The 16,109-nt window shown below is 36.1% G+C and overlaps 1 protein-coding gene across 1 annotated transcript in view; it reads left to right on the forward strand.

Annotated features, from left to right (window-relative positions):
- Window positions 1-16,109, forward strand: part of LOC145715072 (cullin-4B-like) — a 137,637-nt gene that overhangs the window by 20,823 nt on the left and 100,705 nt on the right. The window contains 1 exon segment of the mRNA XM_081794656.1: window positions 3,511-3,629. Coding sequence (XP_081650782.1) covers window positions 3,511-3,629 — 119 coding nt within the window.

Consider the following 16,109-nt stretch of genomic DNA (forward strand, 5'->3'; position numbering starts at 1 on the left):
CTGGTTTTAGGTTTTATTTGCTGTTCTTTTTCCAGCTCCATAAGGCGTAAGGTTAGGTTGTGTCTCTGCGATCTTTCTTCCTTCTTTAGGAAGGCCTGGATTGCTGTGTACTTTCCTCTTATGACCTCCTTTGTTGCATCTCAGAGGTTTTGGGATGTGGTATTATCATTTTCATTGACTTCGATATGCTTTTTAATTTCCTTCTTAACTGCTGGGTTAGCGCATTCATTCTTTAGTAGGATGTTCTTCAGTCTCCAAGTATTTCTTACCTTTCCAATGTTTTTTTTCTTGTGGTTGATTTTGAGTTTCATAGTGTTGTGGTCTGAAAATATGCACGGTGTGATCTCTATACTTTTGTACTTACTTAGGGCTGATTTGTGTCCCAGTATATGGTCAATTCTGGAGAACGTTCCATGTGCACCTGTGAAGAATGTATATTCTATTGCTGTAGGATGAAATGTTCTGAATATATCTGTGAAGTCCATCTGGTCCAGTGTGTCATTCAAAGCCATTGTGTCCTCCTTGATATTTTGATTAGACGATCTGTCCATTGCTGTGATTGGGGTGTTGAAGTCTCCTACTATAACGGTATTACTATCAATGAGTTTCTTTATGTTTGTGATTAATTGAATTAAATATTTGGGTGCTGCCTCATTTGGCGCATCAGTGTTTACAATTGTTAGGTCTTCCTGGTGGGTAGACCCCTTGGTTATGACATAATGCCTTTTCTGCATCTCTCGATACATTATTTATTTTAAAGTCTAGATTGCCTGATAGAAGTGTGGCTATTCTGGCTTTCTTTTCTTGACCATTAGCACGATAGATGGTTCCCCATCCCCTTTTCAGTCTAAAGGTGTCTTTAGGTCTCAAGTGTGTCTCTTGTAAACAGCATATAGATGGTAATTGTTTTCTTACGCATTCTGTTACCGTATGTCTTTTGATGGGAGCATTGAGTACATTGACATTTAGAGTGAGTACTGACAGATACTAATTTATTGCCATTATAAAGCTTGTAGAATTGGAGTTTCTGATGATCTTCTCTGGTTCTTTCTTGATTTTGGTATGTATGTATGTACGTACATATGTACGTATGCATGTGTGTGTGTGTGCATATATATGTGTGTGTGCGTGTGTATATATATTTGTATATATGTATACATATACGTGTGTGTGTACGTATATATGTATGTGTGTGTGTATACATACATTTTTTTTTTTCATCTTTTCTCCCCTCGGAGAGTCCCCCTTAAAATTTTTTGCAGGGCTGGTTTAGTGGACACAAACTCCTTTAATTTTTGTTTGTCTGGGAATCTGTATCTTTCCTTTTATTTTGAATGACCATCTTGCTGGATAAAGAATTCTTGGCTGTCTATTTTTCTGATTCAGCACATTAAAATATCCTGCCACTCCTTTCTGGCCTGCCAAGTTTCTGTGGATAGGTCTGCTGCAAACCTGTTCTGTCTTCCCTTACAGTTTAGGGACTTTTTTCCCTTGCTGCTTTGATGAGTCTCTCCTTGCCTGACTGTTTTGTGAATTTGACTATGATATGCCTTGTTGAGGGTCAGTTTTTATTGAATCTAATGAGGGTCCTCTGTGCTTCCTGGATTTTGATGTCTGGGTCTTTCCCCAGGTTAGCAAAGTTTTCTGCTGTGATTTGCTCACTTAACCCTTCTACCCCTATTTCTCTCTCTTCCTCCTCTGGGACCCCTATGATTCTGATGTCGTTACTTTTTAATGAGTCACTGATTTCTCGAATTCTTAAATCGTGCTTTTTTGCCTTAATCTCCCTCTTTTTCTCTGCTTTTTTATTCTCTGTAAATTTGTCGTCTATATCGCTGATTCTCTTTTCTGCCTCATCCATGCTTGCTGCCCGTGCATCCATCCGTGATCACAGCTCAGTTATAGCATTTTTAATTTAACTCTGGGTATTTTTTTACTTCTTTTATCTCTGCACAAAGGGACTGTAGTCTATTTTGGACTCCAGCCAGTATTCATATTATCGTGATTCTAAATTCTGGTTCAGACGTCTTGCTTGTATCTGTGTTGGTTAAATCCCTGGCTGTCGTTTCTTCGTGCTCTTTCTTTTGGGGTGAATTCCTGATGAATTCTGTGGTTCAGGTTGTGCAGAGTGTTGTGTTAATCCTCCAATCAGTTTTGTAGGTGTGTAGGATGGTTCAGTGTTCATCTCAACAATAATATTTTATAATGTAAATTGAAAATAGAGATTTGTAAATAATGAGGCCCCAAATGTGGAAAACTAAGATATTTTTCTATTCAAGTCCTATCTTTGGATTTAAGAAATGTTTCACTACCAAAGTCCTACTTGTCTTTAAAACATTGATATATAATTTACGTGTCATAAAACCAGTCTGTTTTAACACACATATTTGATTGGTTTTTAGTATATTAATGACAATGTGCAGTCATTGCCCCTGTGCAGTTTAGAACAACTTTTTAATGATTGACAGTTTTCAGTTTACCGTGACAGTTTTAATGCTTAGAAATGCCAGTAAAAAATCTACAACCGAATATGTCATCTGTTATAGCTTTTTTCATTTTCTGTTTTTATAACGAATTTAAATTTGAACAGAAAACGATTTATACTTCACATAAACCATAATAATAAATGGTAAACTGGTAGTATGGATTGATTAAAAAGGTAGGAATTTATCAACACAGTTACTGGGAAGTGAGAGGTGAACTAAAATAGCATAGTTTTTAGATCTCCAAAGTTGACGAATGCTGAAAAGTTATTAATTTATAAATTGGCAGATACTAGCAAATTATGATATTTTATTAACCTTAGTTTCTTTATTTTATATGTTCAGTATGGTATATATATTTCTAGGATAGAGTTGGCAGAAAGTTTCTTTGGACGGTGAGGGTTCTTCAGGTAATGTCGAATAGAGAAAAGCAACGTGTCGATAGTGATGTATTCTGATGCTGAACACGTGGCTTTTTAGAAGCAAATATATTGCTATATGTCTTTTGCATTCTGGGGTTTTTATGCTTGTTTATTTATTTATAGAATGATTATATTTGTCCATGTATTTGGGTATATTGTATACCTTCCTGTTCTTATGTAAAAATCAGTATCTGGCACTTAATCAGATATTTAATGTGTCTAGTTAAAGTTCTATTTAAAATCTGTAATTTTCTAATTCATGCACAGTAATATCTATATTACAAACTTATTTACTATAAATTTATGTGATGTATGTTTTGCGGCAATAATACGAAATACACAGTGGTTTACAAGACAGCATTTATGACAGTGGAAAAACAAATAGTCCAGAGGAATAGATTACACTCTTTTTTCTGCCATCCATCTAATTATTTCTTAATAGACACTTACTGATACGACACTTACTTGCAAAGTTTAGGACTGTAGCATTTTTAATCCAGAGTAAATGTCTTGAATGTAACAATCTCAAATTAATGTATCATTTAACGTATATCTGAGGTGGGTATTTGTATTGCTAATTTTGCTTTCATGTTTCTAATATTCAGGCTTAAGCTTTCTTCTTGATGAAAATAGAATTGAGGATTTGTCTTTAGTCTACCAAGTATTCAGTAAGATAGAATGTGGCTTTCAAGTTCTTCTCCAGCATTGGATTGAGTATATCAAGGTATTTATTTAAAGAAGATGCTGCATTAAGTAATTTAGATTATTTACGGCTAATTTTTCCCCCTTTAATAATGTATTGTTTTTAATTTAGAACTTTCTATCTTTAAGAAATGTTTAACTTGAAATTGATGAAGAATCTATGCTCTAAGCCTTCTTGAAACTCTTATTTCTCTGTATATGTAAAGTCTTGCTCCCCCAAATAATACTTGCATTTTGAAGGGGAAGAGTGGGGACATTATTTACTGGTGTAACATTTTCTTTTAGTGCCTCACATTTCTTTTACCACCTTAAATTTCTACTCTTCTGTTTAATAACAAGAATTTGTTATTGAAAAAGTCTGTAAGCATAAATTGTCTCAGAGAAACAGCGGGGAGAGAGTCCTCACCAGCCGAGTGTCCTCGTAAGTTCAATGTTTTTCAGTGAGTAATTAACTAATGTTTTGTAAGTGGTAGACTAACATGAAATTTATTATTTTAACCATTTAGAGATAGGAAATTGGGTGAAATTTAGTTAATTCTTAGATACAAACAATAGACGTAGAGACGGACAGAAAGTAGCTTAATAGATGCCAGAGGCTAAGAGGGGAAATGAAAGGAGCAGCTGCGTAAGTGTTGCTGGTTTCCACAAGCATCCTCCCTATTTAGCTCTGGAATATGTTCATGACTTTTTACAGAATCCTAGTACGCATTGAGCAGTCACTTTACTTACCTTCTCCCTGGAGGCTTTGGCAATTACTAATCAACTTTCTGTGAATACTGATTTTTCTGTTTTGGTTATTGCCTAGCAATTAAATCGTATGATACGTGGGTTTTTGTTTCTGCATTCCTTTACACAGGATGATCTGTCATCAATGTTATAGGAGTCTTTTATCATTTTTGGTGTCAAAATAATATTCCACTGTATATCTGTACTGCATTTCGTTCATCAGTTTGTAACTGGATGCACACTTGGATTGTTTCCACCTTTTGATTCCCACCTTTACTATGGGGGGGGCGGGACAGGTATTGGGAATTGTTCTTAATTTAAAGTTTTATATAACTTCCAGTTAGTTAGCATACACTATAATATTAGTGTCAGGTGTACAGTATAGAGATTCAGTCCTTCTGTACAATACATGTGCTCATCACAAGTACCTATCTAATGCCCATCACCTATTTAAGCCATAACTACCTCCCTTACCACCTCTCTTCTATTCTCTAGAGTTAGAAATCTATTTCCAGTCTGTTTCTCTTTCATTTCTGCCTTTGCTCATTTGTTTAGTTTGTTAAGTTCTACACGTGGTTGAAATCATATGGTATTTCCCTTTCTCTGACTAACTTATGTTGCTTCTAGCTCCAAACATGTCATTACAAATGGCAAGATTTTATTCTTTTTTATGGCTTATATTCCATTTTGTATGTAGATCACTACATTCGTTTAATTTTTTAAGTTCTTTTTAAATTTAAAATTTTAAATTTAAATTTAAATTTTTTAAAAAATTAAATTAAATTAAATTCTTTTAATTTTTTAATGTTTATTTTTGAGAGAGAGAACACAAGTTGGGGAGGGGCAGAGAGAGGGGGAGACAGAATCTGAAGCAGGCTCCAGCCTCTGAGCTGTCAGCACAGAGCCTGATGCAGGGCTTGAACTCACAAATTGCGAAATCATGACCTGAGACAAAGTCAGATGTGTAACCGACTGAGCCACCCATGCTTCCCTACATATATAACTACTTTTTTACTCAAAGTTGGTGAACATATGGACAGTTTCCATATTTTGCCTGTTATAAATAATAATAATAATAATAATAATAATAATAATAATAATGATAATAATAATAATAGTAATAATAAATGCTGTAAACATTGGGGTGCATGCATCACTTTGAATTAGTGTTTTTGTATTGTTTGGGTAAGTACCCAACAGTGCAGTTGCCGGATTATATAGTCTATTTTTACCTTTTTGAGAATCTGCATACTGTTTCCTAGAGTGCCTTCACCAGTTTTTTCTCTTTCTCTCTTTCTTTCTCTCTTTTTCTCTCTCTTTCTCTCTGTCTCTCTCTCTCTCTTTCTTTCCCTCCCTCCCTCCCTCCCTCCCTTCCTTCCTTCCTTTTCTTTATTTCTTTCCTTCTTTTCCTTTCTCTTTCTTTTCTGCTTTTTCTTTCGTTTTGATTGCTGAGGGTATGACTTTTACTACCGTGCTGAATGACATTAGTGGAGAGTGGACATCCCTTTCTTGTAAAGGGAAAACTATCAGTTTTTCTTCATTGAGGATGATTCTAGCTATGTGTTTTTCATAATTGTCCTTTTTTTATGTTGAAGTATATTCCCTGTAAATATTCTTTATTAAGGATTTTTATCATGAGTGGATGGTTTTTTTTTTTTTTTGGCAAATGCTTTTCTGTATCTGTTGAGATGATTATATGGTTCTTATCCTTTTCTTTATTAATGTGGAGTGTCATGTAGATTTGTGAATATTGAGCCAACCTTGAAACCCAGGAATAATCTGGTGAATGATTATTTTAATAAATTGTTGGATTATATTTGCTAGTATTTTATTGCGAAGTTTTGCATCCATGTCCATCAGGGATGTGGCCTGTAGTTCTCTTTCTCAGTGTAGTCTTCCTCTTATTTGGAATCAAGATAAAGCTGGTCTCATAGTATGAGTTTGGAAGATATCCTTCCTTTTCTTTGTTTTGGAATAGTTTGAGAAGAATAGGTATTAACTCTTTTATTTTTTTATGTTTTTAATATGAAATTTGTTGTCAAATTGGTTTCCATACAACACCCAGGACTCATACTCAGTACCCATCACCCACCCTTCCCTCCCTCCCACCACCCCTCCCTCCCATCCCCCATCAACCCTCAGTTTGTTCGCAGTTTTTAAGAGCCTCTCATATTTTGGCTCCCTCCCTCTCTAACCTCTTTTTTATTTCGTCCCCTCCCCCGTGGTCTTTTGTTAACTTTCTCAGGATCCACATAAGAGTGAAAACATATGGTATCTGTCTTTCTCTGTATGACTTATTTCACTTAGCATAACACTCTCCACTTCCATCCACAATGCTACAAAAGGCCATATTTCTTTCTTTCTCATTGCCACGTAGTATTCCATTGTGTATACAAACACAACTTCTTTATCCATTCGTCAGTTGATAGACATTTGTGCTCTTTCCATAATTTGGCTATTGTTGAAAGTGCTAGTATAAACATTGGGGTAAAAGTGCCCCTATGCATCCAGCACTCCTGTATCCCTTGGTATTAACTGTTTTAAATGTTTAGTATAATTCATCTGTGAAACCGTCTGTCCCTAGACTTAGTTTATTTGGAAAGTTTTTGATGACGGATTCAGTTTCTTTTTGGTTATTGACCTGCTCAGGTTTTCACTTTTTTGTGTTTGTTTTTCATTTTCGCAGCTTATGTTTCAAAGAATTTATCTATTTCTTCTAGTTTTCCAATTTTTTGGCCTATAGTTTTTCTAATATTCTTTTTTTTTTAAATAATTTTGTGGCGTTGGTTGTTATTTCTCTACTTTTATTTGTGATTTTATTTATTTGGGTCCATTCTTTTTTCATTTTGATAAGCTTGGCTAGCGGTGTATCTTCTTTTTTTTTCGAAGAACTAGCGCCTGGTTTCATGGAGTTGTCTGATTTTTTTCTATATCATTTATTTCTGCTCTGGTCTTTATTATTTGCTTCCTTCTGTTGGCTTTAAAACTGCTTTCGTAGTATCCCAAAGGTTTTGTACTGTTGTGTTTTCATTTTCATTTGTTTCCATGTATTTTTTTTTTATTTCTTCCTTAATTTCCTTTTATTGGAGAATTTAGTCAACTTACATCCAAAGTAATTATTGATAAATATGTACTTAGTAACATTTTGTTGCTTTTTTTGTTTCTGGACATTGTGTCTCTGTCACTTTTGATATCTCCTTTGCTCTCAAGGAGTCCCCTTTAATATTTCTTTTAGGGCTGGTTTAGTTTTATTTGTCTGGGAAACTAATTTGTCAAATTCCTTTAGTTTTATTTGGGAAACTCTTTATCTGCCCCTCTCTTCTGAATGATACCTTCCTGGATAGACTATTCTTGCCTGTAGGTTTTTCCCATTCAGTATATTGTATATATCATCATTCCATGGCCTTCTGGCTTGCTAACTTTCTGTTGAGAGATCTGCAGCTAGCCTTCTGGGTCTTTCCTTGTATAGTAGGGACTTTGTTGTCTTGCTGCTTTCAGGATTTTTTAATGCTATATTTTGCAAGTTTAATTGCAACATACCTTGGCGTTGTCCTGATCTTGTTGGTTTTGATGGGGATTCTCTGTGTTTCCTGAATCCTGGATTTGCATGTCTGTTTCCTTCCCCACATTAGGGAAGTTTTGAGCTATTATTCCTCAAATAAATTTTCTTCCCCCTTTTCTCTCTCTCCTTTTTCTGGAACTCCTATAATATGGGTGTTACTACATTTGATGGAGTCACTGAGTTCTTGAAATCTATTCTCATGTTCCGTAATTATTCTTTCTTTTGTTCAGCTTTATTATTTTCCATTTTTCTTCTCTAGGTCACTAAGTTATTTATTTCCTCATTCCAGTGCACTGTTCATTATATGAAGTGGGTTTTTAATCTCATCTGTTGCATCTTTCATTTTTGATGGATTCATTTTTAACACTTTTATCTCTGTGGTAAGGATGTCCCTGAGGTCTTCTGTTGTTTTGAATCCCAGCTTGTTTCCTTACAGATGTTCTAAATTCTCCATCAAGTATGTCATTTATATCTGTTTCACTTAGATCTCTACTTGCCTTATCTTGTTCTTTCATTTGGAATAAATTCTTCCATGTTCACATTTTGTCTTCATTTCTGCCTCCTTCTCTGTGTTATAAAACACACTTATGGCTCCCTATCCTGAGAGTCGTGGCTTTATGAAGAAGAGGTCATGTAGTACCCAGGGCCTGCCACTTTAGGGAGGGTCTCCACTGTGCTGTGAGTACTTTGCCATTGTGTAGTACTCCTCTGTCTTTCTGACATATCTCCAGAGGCTGCTTTTGGTCTTTGGAAAGAATGTGGTGTGTGCTCTGGTATGCTTGTGACGTGAGGGCCGACGCCACTTTTACCAGAGCTGAAGCCTTGCAGGACTCTCTGGTTGGGAGATGTGGTGTGGGCAGGGGTTTATGCTGATTTTCTGTGGGAGGACCTGGCATGCCACACTGGGACTGAGGCATGCTTGACTGAGAAAGGTGGTCTTGTCATAGTGTAGGGGTGTGCAACTTGGTGTAGCAAGTTAGGCAGTCATTGTAGGTTCCAGTTGGTTCTGGGTTTATGGTGAGGACTGGGGAAAGGAAATGAGGCTAGCCAGATCCTTTGTTCCTAGAGAGGTATCTGTGTGAATGCTGAATGCTGCCTCTCAGGGATAAACTCCAATAAGAGTGACTGAATAATGCCCGCGCCCCTCCCTCCCCATGCCTCAGGTGACCTTCTAATCATTGTTTCCATGCCATCTACCTGCAAGTTGTTTGCCTGTATTTTCTCCAGGAGCAGTGCAGTACCCCTGGGCCCCATCTCAGCCAGCTGCTCCGACCTTTAATATTTGAGCCCCATTGGTTGCAAGAACTCAGAAAATTCAGACCCTCATTTTCCCACACAGTGGTTTTGGGAGTCTTCCTCTGTAGCTCCATTCTCTCATTCTTCTCTGGGACCAGGACCTCTGTAGCACCCTCTTTCCATTTCTACCCTAAACCACATCTCTGCACTTTCCTCCTTACTCAGTGTGGCCTCTTCTCTCCCTCTAGTTGTGGAGTTTGTTCTGTGAGTTTTCAGGTCAATGTCTGGGATATTTAGGATTACTTGGTAACTATCTAGTTGTGTTCCTGTGTTGATGGGAGCCTGAGGTCCTCCTGCTCTGCTTCTGTCTCCCTCCAAGATTGGGAATAGGTTCTTAGGAACTTTTGTATTTACATGAGATATACAAATATCCCTTGATATTGTTTGAATAAATGGTGTTTTCAGTGCATACCTGGAAATGGAATTGTTCTGTCATATTCTAAAAAGTGGAATTGCTATGTTACATTGTAATTGAATAATCATTAGACTGTTTTCCACGGAGGTGTAACATATTTTATTGCCATGGTGCTGTTTTCCATTTTCTTCCATTTGTTGAAAAGGTTGAAGATGTACTGGAATTCATTTTTTTTTTATGTCTTTGTTGTATTTGGAGGAAAAAGGCATCTGCATCCTGTGCTTTCCTTTGATTACAGTTTTTTTTTTTTTTTAACTTGACTAATCTCTTACTTTAGGTCTATTTAGCTTATTTCTTTTTTCCACATTGGTAGATTTTGTGCTTCTCAAAATGGGTCCCTGTCCATCTAGGTTATCTAATTTGTTGTTGTGAAATTGTTTACTCTTTGACCAACATCTCTACATTTCCTCCAACTCCCAACTTCTGGAAATCACCGTTCTACTCTGTATTTCTTTGAGCTCTATTTTTTAGTTAGGTTCCACATATACATGATACCGTAAAGTATTTTTCTTTATGTCTCTGGCTTATTTAACTTAGCATATATCTTCCAGGTTCATCCGTTTTTTGCAAATGGCAGGATTTTCTTCTTTTGTTTAAGTTACTTATTCATTTTTAAGTTATTTATTTAATTTATTATTTATATTTATATTTATATTTATATTAATATATATTTAAATATTTATTTATTTATTTATTTATTTATTTATTTATTTACTTACTTACTTACTTACTTACTTATTTCAGGCTCCCATCAACACAGGAACACAAGTAAATAATTATCAAATAATCCTAAATATCCCAGACATTGACCAGAAAACTCCCAGAACAAACCCCTCCCAAACAGAGGGGCCATCTGGATGGCCTCTTTGGGAAAGTGTCTTTTGTCATGTCTTTTGCCCATTTCTTCACTGGATTATTTGTTTTTTTGGTGTTGAGTTTGATGTTGTTTATACATTTTAGATATTACCCTTTATGTCCTTTGCAAATACCTTCTTCCATTCCACTGTGTTCCTTACAGTTTTGTTGATTGTTTCCTTTGCTGTGGAGAAGATTTTTATCTTCGTGAGGTCCAGTAGTTCAGTTTTGTTTTTGTTTCCCTTGCCTCTGGAACAATATCTAAGAAGTTGGTGCAGCCAAGGTCAAAATGGTTGTTGCCTGTGTTTCCTTCTAGGATTTGATGGCTTCCTGTCTTACATTTGGGTCTTTCATCCACTTGAGTTCATTTTCATGTATGTTGTAAGAGAGAGGTCCAGGTTCATGCTTCTGAATGTTGCTGCTGTCCAGTTTTCCCAACACCATTTGCTGAAAAGACTGTCTTTTTTCCACTGGATACAATTTCATGTTTGTAAAAGACTAGTTAGCCATACATTTATGGGTCCGCTTATGGGTTTTCTTTCCTAATCCATTGATCCATGTGTCTGTGTTTGTGCAGTACCATACTGTATTGATGATTACAGCTTGGCAGTATACCTTGAAGTCCAGAGTTGTGATACCTCTAGTTTTGGTTTTCTTTTTTATTTTAACATTACTTTGATTATTTGGGGTCTTTTCTGGTCCTGTAAACATTTTAGAATTGTCTGTTCTAGCTCTCTGAATGTTTCTGGGGTTAGTTTGATAGGGATTGAATTGACTGTGTGGATTGCTTTGGGTAGAATCGACATTTTAACAATATTTGTTTTCTCAGTTCAGGAGCATGGAATATTTTTCCATTTCTTTGTGTTTTGTATTTCTTTTCATAAACTTCCTATACGTTTCATCATATTGGATATTTTACCTATTTGGTTTGGTTTATTCCTAGGTATTTTATGGTTTTTGGAGCAATTGTATACGGGACTGATTCCTTGATTTCTCTTCTGCTTTATTATTGGTGTATAGAAATACAGCCAGTTTCTTTGCATTGACTTATATCTGGCATCTATGCTTATTCCAGTCAGTTTTAACAGTTTTTGGTGGAGATTTTCAAGAGTTCCACATAGGGTATCATGTAATCTGTGAAAGTGAATTTTGACTTCGTTCTTGCCAGTTTGTATGCCGTCTATTCTTTTTTGTTGTCTGATTGCTGAGGCATGCACTTCCAACACTATATTGAACAACAGTGGTGAGAGCGGACATCCCTGTCATGTTCCTGACTATAGGGGGAATACCCTAAGTTCTTCCCCATTGAGGATGATAATAGGTGTGGATATTTTGTTTATGGCCTTTATATTGTTGAGGAATGTTAATTCTATCTCTGCTTTTGAGTTTTCATTAAGAAAAGATGTTGTATTTTGTCAAACGCTTTTTCTGCATCTGTTGAGAGGATCATATAGTTCTTATCCTTTCTCTTTTTGATGGAGTGTATCACATTGAGATAATTGCAGATAGTGAGCCAGTCTTGCAGTCCAGGAATAAATTCCACTTGATCATGGTGAATAATTCTTTTAATATATTATTGCATTTGTTTTTCTAGTGTCTCGTTGAGAGTTTTTGCATCCGTGTTCGTCAGGGAAATTGGTCTGTAGTTTTCCTTTTTAGTGTTTTTTGTTTTTTAGGGTTTTAAAATCTAGGTGATGCTGGATTCATAGAATGAATATGGACGTTTTCCTTATTAACTCTTCTTGAAATGTTGGTAGAATGCCCTTGAGAAGCCATCTGTCTTTGGACTTTTGGTTTTTTGGGAAATATTTTATTACTTACTCAGTGTCTTTACTGGCTGTGATTTTGTTCAAATTTTCTATTGCTCTTTCAGTGTTGTTAGTTTGTGTCTTTATTGGAATTTGTCCATTTTTTTCCACATTGCCCAGTTTGTTGGCATATAATTTCTTATAATAGTCACTAATTATTATTTGTGTGTCTGTGGTGTTGGTTGTGATACCTCCTCTTTCATTTGTGGTTTTGATCTCTCCTCTTTTATTTGTGACTTTATGTATTTGGGTCCTTTCTGTTTTCTTTCTGGGCTTTATCAATTGTGTTAATTCTTTCAAAGAACCAGATCCTGGTTTTGTTGATCTGTTGTACTTTTTTTGTTATTTCAGTACCATGGATTTCTGCTCTAATCTTTATTATGTCTCTTCCTCTGCTGGATTTTGAGCATTATTTCTTTTACCCAACTCCTTTAGGTGTAAGGTGTTTTTGAGATGTTTCTTCCTTCTTTAGGAATCTTTGAATTGCTATGTGCTTCCTGCATCCCAGAATTTTGAACTGTTGTGTTTTCATATACTTAGGCTTCCATATACTTTTTAATTTGCTTTTTAATTTGGTCGTTAATTTCTAGGTTAACCCTTTGATTCTCTCCCTCTCTCTCAAGTTATATATATAACTTGAATTCTTTTTATAAAAATATAATTTATGAATTCTCTTTATATCTTATGTATTTGTATTTATATGTTTATATAAAAAATAAATATATATTTTTACACATTTATATTTATTTATACATACGTATATAATTGTATTTATATACATATACATACATATATATGTACGTACATTATTTATACATATATGTATACAATGTATTTTTAAATTGATATCTGTACAATACCAGTGCTCATCCCAACAGGTGCCCTCATCAATGCCCATGACCCACTTTCCCCTCTCCCCCACCCCCAATCAACCCTCAGATTGTTCTCAGTATTTAAGAGTCTCATGGTTTACCTACTTCCGTCCCTGTAACTTTTTTTGCCCCTTCTCATCACCCATGGTCTTCTGTTAAGTTTCTCAGGATCCACATATGAGTGAAACATAATGGTATTTGTCTTTCTCTGCCTGACTTTATTTCACTTAGCATAATACTCTCCAGCTCCATCCACCTTGCCACAAATGGCCAGATTTCATTTTTTCTCATTGCCAAGTAGTATCCCATTGTATATGTAAACCACATCTTCTTTATCCATTTGTCAGTTGACGGACACTTAGGCTCTTTCCATAATGCGGCTGTTGTTGAAGGTGCTGCTATAAACATTGGGGTCCAAGTGCCCTTATGCATCATTACTCCTGTAACGCTTGGGTAAATTCCTAGCAGTGCTTTTGTTGGGTCATAGGGTAGTTCTAGTTTTCATTTTTTGAGGAACCTCCACACTGTTTTCCACAGCAGCTACACCAGTTTGCATTCCCACCGACAGTGCAAGAGATTCCCATTTCTCCACATCCTCTCCAGCATCTGTAGTCTCCTGATTTGCTCATTTTAGCCACTCTGACTGGAGAGAGGTGGTATCTGAGCCTGGTTTTGATTTGTATTTCCCTGATGAGGAGTGACATAGAGCATCTTTTCATGTGCCTGTTGGCCACATGGATGTCTTCTTTAGAAAAGTGTCTATTCATGTCTTCTGCTCATTTCTTCACTGGATTATTTGTTTTCCAGGTATGGAGTCTGGTGAGTTCATTATAGATTTTGGGTACTAGCCCTTTGTCCCATACGTCATTATAAATATCTTTTCCCATTCCGTTGGTTGCCTTCTATTTTTGTTGATTGTTTCCTTTGAAGTGCAGAAGCTCTTTGTCTACACGAGGTCCCAATAGTTCATTTTTGCTTTTAATTCCCTTCCTTTTGAGATGCATTGAGCAAGAAATTGTTGCAGCTGAGGTCAGAGAGGTTTTTTTCCTGCTTTCTCCTCTAAGGTTTTGATGGTTTTCTGTCTCACAGTCAGGTCCTCCACCCATTTTGAGTTTATTTTTGTGAATGGTGTAAGAAAATGGTCTAGTTTAATTCTTCTGCATGTTTCTGTCCAGTTCTCCCAGCACGATTTGTTAAAGAGACCGTCTGTTTTTCATTGGATATTCTTTCCTGCTTTGTCAAAGATTAGTTGAGCATGCATTTGTAGGTCCAGTTCTGGGATTTCTATTCTATTTCCTTGGTCTATGTGTCTGTTTTTGTGCCAATACCATACTGTCTTGTTGATGACAGCTTTGTAGAGGCTAAAGTCTGGGATTGTGATGCCTCCCACTTCAGTCTTCTTCTTCAATATTACTTTGGCTGTTCGGGGTCTTTTATGGTTCCATACAGATTTTAGGATTCCTTATTCTAGCTTTGAGAAGAATTTAGATTGGGATTGGGATTGCATTGAATGCGTAGATTGCTTTGGGTAGTATTGCTTTGGGTAGTATCGACATTCCAACAATATTTATTCTGCGAATCCATGAGCTCGGAATGGTTTCCATTTCTTTGTATCTTCTTCAGTTTCCTTCATCAGCTTTCAATAGTTTTCAGCATACACGTCTTTTACATCTTTGGTTGGGTTTATTCCTAGGTATTTTATGATTCTGGGTGCAATTGTGAATGGGTTCAGTTTCTTTATTTCTCTTTATGTTGGTTAATTATTGGTGTATAAAAATGCACGTGATGTCTGTACATCGATTTTGTATCCTGCGACTTTGCTGAATTCATGTATCCATTCTAGCAGCCTTTGGTGGAGTCTCTTGGGTTTTCCTTGTAGAGTATTATGTCATCTGCAAAAGTGAAAGCTTGACTTTAACTTTGCCACTTTTGTTGCCTTTGGCTTCCTTTTGTTGTGTGATTGCTGATGCTACAACTTCCAACATTACGTTAAATAACAGCGGTGAGAGTGAACACCCCTGTCCTGTTACTGATCTCAGGGGGAAACCTCTCAGTGTTTCCCCATTGAGGATGATATTAGCTGTTGGCTTTTCATAAATGGCTTTTATGATGTTTAAGTATGTTCCTTCTATCCTGACATTTCCGAGGGTTTTTATTTAGAAAGGATGCTGAATTTTGTCAAATGCTTTTTCTGCATCGATTGGCAGGATCATATGGTTCTTTTCTTTTCTTTTGTTAATGTGATGTATCCCATTGATTGATATGCGAATGTCAACCAGCCCTGCAGCCCAGAAATGAATTCCACTTGATCATGGTGAATAATTATTTTTATATACGGTAGAATTTGATTTGCTAGTATCTTGTTGAGAATTTGTGCATCCGTATTCATCAGGGGTATTAGCCTGTAGTTTAGTTTAGTTTTGTTTTGTTTTGTTTTGTTTTGTTTTGTTTTGTTTTGTTTTTGCTGGATCTCTGTCTCATTTGGGAATCAAAGTAATGCTGGCTTCATGGAATGAGTCTGGAAGTTTTCCTTCCCTTTCTATTTTTTTTGAACAGCTTGAGAAGGGTATGTATTATCTCTCTTTAAATGTCTTGTAGAATTCCCCTGGGAAGCCATCTGGTCCTGGACTCTTATTTGTTGGGAGATTTTTGATAACTGATTCAATTTCTTTGCTGGTTACGGGTCTGTTCAAGTTTTCTATTTCTTCCTGTTTCAGTTTTGGAAGTGTGTGGGTGCTTAGGAATATGTCCATTTCTTCCAGGGTATCCAGTTTGTTGGCATAACATTTTTCATAGTATTCCCTGATAACTTCATGTGTTTCTGAGGGACTGCTTGTAATAATTCCATTTTCTTTCATGGAATGAATGAAATTTTTATCTATTTGGGTCGTCTCCCTTTTCTTTTTGAGAAGCCTGGCTAGAGGTTTATCAGTTTTGTTTATTTTTCCAAAAAAAACCAACTCTTGTT

This window comes from Panthera onca, chromosome Y (genome assembly GCF_046562875.1).
Source record: "Panthera onca isolate mPanOnc1 chromosome Y, mPanOnc1 haplotype 2, whole genome shotgun sequence".
Taxonomy (NCBI): domain Eukaryota; kingdom Metazoa; phylum Chordata; class Mammalia; order Carnivora; family Felidae; genus Panthera; species Panthera onca.